Source organism: Eptatretus burgeri, chromosome 1, assembly GCF_056783735.1.
Source record: "Eptatretus burgeri isolate ZD-2024b chromosome 1, Ebu_testis_v1, whole genome shotgun sequence".
Lineage (NCBI taxonomy): Eukaryota > Metazoa > Chordata > Myxini > Myxiniformes > Myxinidae > Eptatretus > Eptatretus burgeri.
Window position 1 is genome coordinate 66,541,990 of NC_140961.1, and position 10,000 is coordinate 66,551,989.

At 43.0% G+C, this 10,000-nt stretch overlaps 1 protein-coding gene across 1 annotated transcript in view; it reads left to right on the forward strand.

Annotated features, from left to right (window-relative positions):
- Positions 1-10,000, forward strand: part of LOC147034641 (BAR/IMD domain-containing adapter protein 2-like) — a 13,016-nt gene that overhangs the window by 95 nt on the left and 2,921 nt on the right. Inside the window, exons 1-4 of the mRNA XM_085886676.1 lie at positions 1-140; positions 286-357; positions 5,064-5,201; positions 6,923-7,075. The exon at positions 1-140 is cut by the window's left edge and continues 95 nt beyond it. Coding sequence (XP_085742802.1) covers positions 129-140; positions 286-357; positions 5,064-5,201; positions 6,923-7,075 — 375 coding nt within the window. The 5' untranslated portion in view covers positions 1-128. The remainder of the gene's footprint in view (positions 141-285; positions 358-5,063; positions 5,202-6,922; positions 7,076-10,000) is intronic.

The following is a 10,000-nucleotide window of genomic DNA, read 5'->3' on the forward strand; positions in this document are numbered from 1 at the left end:
AATTTTATACAATGGTGGATGTAATTTGATTGGTTTTTAACATTTTCTTTCTTGTTTTATTCTTTCTTTGTGTTGCAGGTGACACGATATTTCAGATTGCGGAAGTGCACAGACAGGTGCAGCTTCTTATGGACGATGCGGTATGCGCATCTTTGATCTTGCTCATGTATTTTGCCTTTAGTTCTGCTTTGTAATTCCATTTCCTAACATTTTGACACCTTTTATTATTGTTGTTATTATTATTATCATTATTATTGCTATTATTTTCATATTCTCTCCATGTAGCTGAAAACTTTCCGAACTGACATTCTGATGAACGCGGAGCAAAAACTTGAAGCCGATGGGAAGTTTGTTCCTGTGAGTTTTGAACCAAATGCTTTTCACGCAGTGCTCACTGTGCTGAAACTTGTACATTCATTTGCACAAAAACATCCATTTCATGTCGCTCGGCCTTTGAGCTTTTGCTACTCAGGTTGCCTTCGTGCAATTTGCAGTGGAGTGCTAAACCTCTCCACAATCGCACCATTTCCAACATGTCCTGGCTATTAGTATAAACTTAACATGTGAGTCCATTGTCGTTATGGGAAAGAAATGCTTCTACAGCATTAACAGTGCTCGATTGAATAACAGGTTATCTTAGTTGGTAATGTACACGTTGTTCAGTGCACAATTGTGATGCCGATGTCAGGCCAGGTCAGGTCAGGTTTTTTGTCAGGTCAGATTTGATCTGTGACCTGCTACAGGTACCATGTAAACCTGTACTAACCTGTTCCATGGTCGGGTTGTCGGCGACTAAACCGTCTCCCCCACCAGGTTTTCTGGTGAGGAGGGTGTTTGGATATGGACACCCAGCAGGATTAAAAACAAAACCTGTCAAAGGGCGGAGGAGCTCCTTGTGAGCCAACGGCCATCCATATCTAGTGCCCAACTGTGTCTGCGGACGTCCTCCTGCAGTTGGGTTACTTCTTATTAGGAGGTTGGTGGCAGGATTTGCACTCCAGCCACCGTAAAACGCTTCATTCCGCAAAACGCAAAAACGCAAAAAAATCTGAAAACCCACTCCGTGGGAGTACCTCCTGTGCAGCTTCCCTTCGCAGGGCAGCTCACCGGATGATGGGATTGGGGCAAAGCCTTCGGGACCCCCAATCTTTGATAGGAGGGAAACCACGGGGTAACATCCCTGGGTCAGATTGCGGGAGAGTGGGTCGGAGTGGTGCTGAGGTGTCGTCCACCAGACGGCGGTCTCCTTGGGTTAACCTGAGGCGGTCCCTTCGGGTGGGTGCCTGGAATGTCCTATCCCTAAGAGAGGATGATCACCTGTCTCTGTTATCATCTGAGCTCAAGCGTTTGGACATCGGGATTGCAGCTCTCTCTGAGGTTCGGAGACCGGATTGCGGCGAGATAATGGTGGGTGGTTACACCTACTATTGGTCTGGTCGCTCTGATGGTTACCATACCCAAGGAGTTGCTGTAGCTGTGTCCAATAAGCTGACCCCAATGATAATTGAGGTAACACCGGTCAACGAGCGTATTATGAGATTAAGGATTCGTCACTCCTTAGGTGTCATTTCCCTGGTCTCTATTTATGCTCCGACTGAGGCGAGTGATCTTACCGTGAAGGATGCATTCTACGCCACACTCGAGTCTGTGGTTGATCAGTGCCCCAGACGAGATACAATTCTAGTCTTGGGGGATTTCAATGCATCGACTGGAACTGATAGGGATGGTTATGAGGTGTGTGTTGGTCCCCATGGGTCAGGAACTATGAACCAGAATAGCACTAAGTTCCTTGACTTTGCAAGAAGTCATGGACTTAGGGTGGCTGGTTCATGGTTTCAGCGCCCGCAAGCTCATCGCTGGACTTGGTATTCCAACGCTGGCGGTGTGGCAAAGGAGATTGACCATGTCCTCATTGACGGTCGTTGGAGGATGATCCAGAACTGCAGGGTCTACCGGAGTGCTCAGTTCCTCAATACTGACCACAGGCTTGTTGTAGCAACTCTAAAGCTGCACCTTAAATCCTGGAGAATGGTACCATCCCAGCCTAGGCTGGATGTTGCCAAGCTCAGGGATGAGAGAGTAGCTGAGGAGTTTGCGAACAGGCTGAGTTGACACTTGGGGGGTCTGGGTGCTTTGGGGGTCCTGAAGAGTTGTGGAGCACCTTCAAGACCACCGTCCTTGATGTTGCCGGTGGATGCCTTGGAGTTCACCGCAGGGCAAAGAAGAATTTTGTCTCTCAAGGGACACTGGATACCATTGACCAGAGTCGCAGGGCCAGGCTGAATGGCAGAGCTGAGCTGTTCAGGGAGCTGAGGCGTAAAACTGTACGTGCACTGAGGGTGGACAAGGAGGCCTATGTGCGAGGAATCTGTGAGGGGTAGAGCATCACCTGTGGACAGGTGATTCTCGTCCTGCTTACAGGGGAATTCGCGCATTACGTTCATCCAAGCCCATCCCTCGGAGCACTGCAGTTCGAGCAGAGAGTGGTAGGCTCTTGACAGAGGAGTCTGAAGTGAAGGCCCGCTGGGCCGGTTACTTTGAGCGGTTGTACCAGGCTGATCCCCCAGCTGTCGAGTTGGACGTCAAGGGTGTTACAATCCCTGTTGCTGACCCTCGAATCAACTGTGGTCCACCATCGCTTGTGGAAACACGGGCTGCGGTGAACCAGTTGAAACGGGGCAAAGCTCCAGGGATCTGTGGCATCCATGCTGAACTTCTCAAGGCTGGTGGAAATGCTGCACTCGCGTCGTTGCATGCAGTTTTGTGCTCTGCCTGGAACACAGGCATCATCCCAACTGACTGGAAGAGGGGCCTTGTTGTCCCTCTCTGGAAAGGGAAGGGTGATCGCCAAGACTGCAACAACTACCGAGGGGTGACGCTGCTCTCAGTGCCGGGCAAGGTCTTTGCTCGGATAATTCTTGATAGGGTTCGCCACCATCTGCTTGAGCACCAGCGTCCAGAGCAGTCAGGCTTTACACCAAAGAGGTCAACGATTGACCGTATCCTTGCTCTTCGTGTCCTCACTGAACGCAGACGAGAGTTTCGGCAGGGGCTGCTTGCAGCCTATGTTGATCTCTGTAAAGCGTTCGATTCAGTGAATCGGGATGTCCTCTGGAGGATTCTTGGTCTTCGCGGGGTGCCACCGAAACTGATCGATCTGATGTCTGAACTCTACTCTGGTACTGAGAGTGCTGTGAAGTGTGGTGGTACCGCCTCTGACTTATTTCCAGTTGTTACTGGAGTTCGTCAGGGATGTGTACTTGCCCCCACACTTTTCAGCACTTGTATGGACTGGATTTTTGGGAGGATGTCGGAGAGATCAAGTTGCGGTGCATCGTTTGGCAATGTCAAGATCTCGGACCTTGATTTTGCAGATGATGCAGTCATCTTTGCGGAGACTTTAGACATCCTCTTGGGGGCCCTCGAGGTGCTGAATGAGGAGTCGGAGCCGTTGGGATTACGGATTTCTTGGGTCAAAACAAAGATCCAGGCTTTCGGTGACATCTTGGATGCTGCTGTCCTGTCTGTGTCTGTTTGTGGTGAGGATGTTGAGGTCGTGGATAGATTCACTTACCTTGGCAGTGATATTCATGTCTCCGCAGGTTGTGAGCCGGAGGTCAATAGACGTCTGGGTCGGGCCTGGGGAGTCATGGATTCACTGGATCATGGGGTGTGGCGCTGCCGGTACCTGTGCGGGAGGACGAAAGTCCGAGTCTTCAGGTCCTTGGTACTTCCAGTCTTGCTCTATGGGTGCGAGACTTGGACTTTGACCAAGGATCTGAGACGGAGACTTAATTCCTTTGGTACCAGGTCTCTTCGGAGAATCCTTGGCTATCGCTGGTCGGATTTTGTGTCCAACGAGCGGTTGCTGAGAGAGACTCGGATGAGATTTGTTACCTGCATAGTCCGTGAGCGTCAGCTGCGGCTGTATGGACATGTGGCTCGTTTTCCTGACGCTGATCCTGCTCACCAGATTCTCTCAGCGAGGGAGTCTCATGAGTGGAGGAGGCCAGTGGGCCGACCACGTGCCTCATGGTTGCAGCAGGTTGACCATCATCTCAAGGAGATGGGGATGGGCCTGGCATCTGCCTGGGGGATGGCCAGACGGAGGCCCCTGGAGTACCGGCGGAAAGTGGACGCAGCGACGCGCTGTTCTGGCACATGCTCCCATACCTGACCTGACCTGACCTGATGTCAGGCAAGATTTCATTCAAACAAACACTGCTGTTCTGATGGAATTACAGCGTAGATGCTGCATCATATCTTCGAGGATGCCATGCTTCCCATCAGAATGTAAAGCTGGCCATTATGTGTACACTTGTGTTTTGGACCTCAACGACCCCAAGGTGTCTTTCAAAAGGTGGATAATTGTGTGCCGGTACCCTGGCAACATTTACTGCCTAGAGCTTAAATGGGATACGAGTTCATTCACTAAAGGGGTTTGGATGTTGTTGGAGATGAAGTAAAAATGTTTGGTGGACACACAAGATAAGTAAATTGATTATGTTAATGGGATCTGAAAACTGCGTAAATACATGATGGTTAGTTATGGCGCAGGGCCTCATTTCCTTTATATTAGCTTATGTATTGTTATGTGGAGGATTTAGGCATTGGGAGATGATTGACTAATTAACACAGCTCCCTTGGGTTTGAAGCTTTGATCAAAACATCACGACTTGCGCTTATTGGGAATGTTGGCTAAACCGAAAACCTTTATTTTACCTCTTTGTTGAAAAAGAAAGCATCAATGATGTATATTACTACTTTAGCGTTACAGTTGTTATTCTCTTGGTGATGGATGTGGATTGTGGTGGAATGTGGGAATTGGGATGTTTATTGAAATATAACTAATTTTGTTTCATTACGTTTTGTCACACTTTCTCATAACATGATATTCACCCCCCCCCCCCCCAAAAAAAAATGATCCCTCTTACTTCCCCCTTTAGATGGTACATGCTTTGTCCAAATATTTAAAGGATTTTGAGGAATATTTTGTCCTTTGTCTCTCTGCATTGAAGTGCAGTTTCTTTTTTTCTCACATCTAATTGTTTTGCTTTGAGCAGAATGCCCAAAAGAAGCACCAATTGCTGTACAAAGAAAAGAGCGATGCAGTTGCTAAGCCAGTAGCAGAGCTCAAGAAGCTCCATCGGAAGAGTCACAGCTCTAAGAATCCCAACAAATATGATGATAAGGAGTCGCAGGTGAGCGTTCTCTTTCTGCTTCTGTCATTTGCCAACATAACTGACTCTTATAAACGTTTACCAACTCGAAGTTTTGGCTCAGGTAATGCATCAACCCATCATTGGATATGTGAAGTGATCAATTTGATGATGGTATATCTGGGCATCTAAAAGCATAAAGCAAAATTCCCTTTGTTGATGTCGTCGTTTTTCAATCAGTTCATTAAAGGCCACATCAGTGGCTCTCTCATTCTTATATGGTCGTGCACATATCCCACACATCCATCCACAACTGTACCCCTCCCACCCACACTCCCCCAATGCATCAACAAATTTGTTCATCCTGCACTTTCCTTCCTTCCTAACTCCACACCTCGAAATTGCTTTCGTTTAATTGAGCTTTGAGAACACAACTTGTAACTTGAAAGCTTACGCAGGTTTTTTCTTTCTCCGACCAAAAGTGACTAAAGTATATTTGTTTTTTTTCCCTGACATCACGAAGGAAAGAGCACAACTTGCTGCTGTCTCACAATGGTCTCGCGCAGCAGGCACAAGCAAGATTGTTAACCACAATGTTTCGTTTTATGTGGTTGGGCATTGCTTGGCAACCTTCATCTCAAACGCTTGGTTTATATCATGCAATTGTTTTACAATATGGATTGCCTTCCTCGCTAGGAAAGTGCATGGTTTCACAAGTGGCTGCGGAAACGTATTTTAAACCTTTCCTCAATGAAACGAAGATTATTATTATTATTATTATTACAGTTGGAGGAGCTTGGACAGTTATTTATTTTCATTAACGGGCTTTTTAAAAAGTAATAAATAAATAATATAATAAATACATATTATTTATTTATTAATTTTTTAAAAGCCCGTTAATGAAAATAAATAACTGTCCAAGCTCCTCCAACTGTAATAATAATAATAATCTCTCGTATTGATTAAAATTCAAAAAAAAATTTTCGTATTCAAAAATTAATAAATAATCGTTTTGAAACTTTTTCGTGATCTTCAAGTGAATTTCTAAAAGCATCCTGTGTTTGATTCTTACGTTTGAAACACAAATGGATCAAATGCATTGTTGGAGTCTTGTGCAGATCCCACAACGAATTTGGGCCTTAATAATTTTCCTTTGTTCTAACTTGTCAAATTTTCTTTTTATTAAAATATCTTGCTGACCTGAAATGTTCATGTATTCCTTGAATAATGGTGACATATGGGAGCAGAAAAAGGAATCTAACCAGTTATTTGTTTATAAGAGAAGGTTGGGTTTGGTACTTTGTCTGGTTTTTGACTAAATGCCCTTTTTTGGGTACAGTTCTGTGCCAGGTTGAAAATAAGCCCAGATGTGGCTTTAAAAGGTTAGAAAAGACTTTTATTGGCATTCAGAATTGGCTTTTTGGCAAGGGATGCATGATTTGAAAAGTTTGAATCCCTGAGAGGTGATTTTTTTTCTTATTTTTTTTTAATTCAAACTAAAATCCAACTGCTTGGTAGTTTGAGGAGACTCGTAACCTTGTAAACAGTTTTGGTTTTATTTTGCATTTACAACTTGTATTATAATAATAATAATATTACAGTATAGATCTGTTTACCTTGTTTTGTGTTTTTTAACCTTTTGCACTCTTGCGCTTACTGCAAAGTAACTTGATTTTATAACATCACACTATACTTCCCTCACCATACCACCTTCGGAGCTCTTATTAACTATTCCTTCCCTTTGTGTTTTCTCCTTCTGGTAGATCATGGATCAAATCAACAAACAACAGAAAGACCTCAACTCGTTTTTGGTGGAGAGTTACAAGCAGGCTGTACTCGAGGAACGCAAACGGTTTTGCAGCTTTGTTGATCGGCAATGTGACATTATTGGAAAAGTTTCGGATTACCATGAAAAGGTCTGTTTGAGAAAGTGAGCACGGAAGATCATATTTTATCTTTAACATCATCATCATCATCTTTGACATTATCGCAATTCAATTGAATTCAGTCGATATTTTGTTTCCACTATCAATTGCTTCAATCCAATCCAAGGGAATAACACATGACTCCTTTCATTCCCTATCCAACTCCACTTATTATATTTTATCTTCTCTCTCTATTCCCCTTAATTTGGATAAATGCACTCGCATGTACATGATCACATGGATTGCAGTGTATGTGTGCACCATTAAGTTTGGTGTGTTGCGTGTGTGCGGCTGCGTTTGGTATGTTGTGTGTTGCGTGCGGCTTCATTTGTGGTGGTGCATGTGTGCAAATGCATTTGGGATGGTGGATGCATGCGTGTGGTCATGTTTGTGGTAGTGCATGTATGTGGCTGCATTTGTGGTGGTGTATGTGAGCATGCTGCAGCGTTTGTGGTGGTCTGGGCGGCCGCATTTGGGTGTTGCATGCATGTGTATGGTTATGTCTGTGGTGATGCGTGCGTGTGTATGGCCACCTTTAGGATGGTGAGTGCGTGCAGCCATGTTTATTGCTCATGTAATCAAAAGGAACATAGTCAGTCTGGTGGGAAAATATTTGGGCTGGAGGATTAGGCTAGGCTACAATGTTCAAAAAATATTTATTCCACTAGTGAACAATTTGTATTGATTGAGGTGAGTGTCCGCACATGTGTGAAATTTCAGCATTTTAACCAGAAATGGACTTGCATCGTCAAAACTTTTGATTACCATTTGCAAGTATCAAATTTATCATTTTGAACTATCATAACCCTCCAAAAAGGTCTTGTGATACAACTGATAAAGCTCCATATGCTTCATGTCATGCCTGATGTGGTTTACTAAATGAATTTTGATCAGATTTGCAATGATTGTCTTTTGTTGATGCATCTTTAAAAGTTAATATTCCATTTGGTTAAGTTCCAATAAGTAATGATCTTCCATCGTCATTCTGATACCTCCAGGATAATTCTAAAGGCCTAAATATTTACAATGAGAAAATTCACACTGTATAGAAATCAAACCACCAAGTGAGAAGAGTTTAAAATCCACCAGATTTGAGTTTATAATGTTGTGTCAACTTCATGTAATTGACTGGATTAACTGAACTTGATAAACTTTGGGAATTTTCTCAATATATGTGAGGACACTTTCATGATCCAATCTGTTCTATAATTGCATGAACCTCGGCCCTTCTATAAAACAGATGATGACAAGAAAAAGAGCAGTTGGAGATTGCAGACCCTTGCCAGGACTTTTGTGTGGTGCTTGTGTAGTTTTGTGTGGTGTTTGTGTACTGCTGTTACATAATTAATACGACATAACTATAATTGCCACTTTGTAACTGATGGCAGTGATGACCGGGTACCAAGACGTCCCGCTTTGATTGTACACCTGACCCCTGACCCATGCCATTTATTTTTATTCAATTGAATTTAAAATGGGATTAAAATATATTCAATTCAAATCAAATGGAAGACCAAATAGGTACAGTCCTGCATTTGAGTCATCAGAAGGAACCCAAACAAGGAAAAAGCGAAGATGAAGTCATAAGGTGGAACCTGGATAGAATTAAAATTTCAGCTGATACTGCTCTATGCTGGAACCCATCCAGGCACAGCCAAGTGAGCCTTATTCAAAACAAATCAATAAAAGCCCACATCAAAAAAATTATATTCTGTCTGCCAGACCATGTATCCGATCAAGTTGAAATGTAAAACATCTATTCCTCAATCAATACTAGATCATAATTGTGAAGTTTTATGTCGCTTAATTAAGTGGTTCCAGAGAAAACATTATATAATATTTTCTTCAATCCAATATGGCTGCCAAACCATGTGACATCAATTATTCCTTAACAAACTTGTACACCCAAGGCTTGAGGAACATTTGTGTGAAGTTTCCCCTCAATCTGTCCAGCTGTTCTGGAGAAGATTTTTTTTTTTTTATAGGTTTTCGGGTAAATCCAATATGGCTGCCAAACTGTGTGACCAATGACATATGTGTGAGCCTTTTGTTCCTCATGGTTAGGCGGTCATGTTTGTAAAGTTTCGCCTTGATCTGTTCATCCACTTCAGAGAAGATATTTGAAGGTTAATAAAAAACAATGACTGCCAAATCACGTGTCCAATGACGTCAATTTTTTTTTTCTGTGGACCATTTTATCCCTAGATGACCCTCAAAATTTTTCATACTAATCAGATGTAGCGTTCTACATATGAAATTATGATGTCACCGAAGGCATCTGTGACATCATAAAAAAAAATCGCACTTATTCCCCATGAGGAGTAGTTGCCATTTGCCAAGTTTCAATTTTTTCCTTGGTGCCATTTCAGAGATAGAGGTCCAAAGTTTTTCCGTTTTTCCAACATGGCTTCCACACCACTTGACCTATGACGTCATAATTATCAATAAAACATTCTACATGAGTAGTCGCTCCGATGGTGAAAATTTTGTCTCGATCTAACAAGCAGTTGCGGAGAAAAACACCAAAGTTCTGTGTCGACACAGACAAACAGACGGACGCAATTGCAATACCCTCTTCTTCTGCGAGGGTAACTAGAGAGTTCATAGAGCATGTTACACTGCACAGCATTCGCGTCCAAGTATATACTTCAATTGAAGTAAAATAATGATTTGAATGATTGTTTAAAAAAAAATTCTGGAAGTTGATTGCTGTTGAAGCTGTCTTATACAACATCCTTATATACCACCTTCTGGTATTTCACATATCAAAATACAGTACTGCCAAATGAAGGGCTTCGGAAGTGAAAGAAGGCGATTTGTGTTCTCCAGTGTTCAAGTACGTATATAATTCAATTTAAATATAATAAAGATTGTAAAAGTCGTCCAAATTAATTCCGAGTTTTAGCACCGTTGACA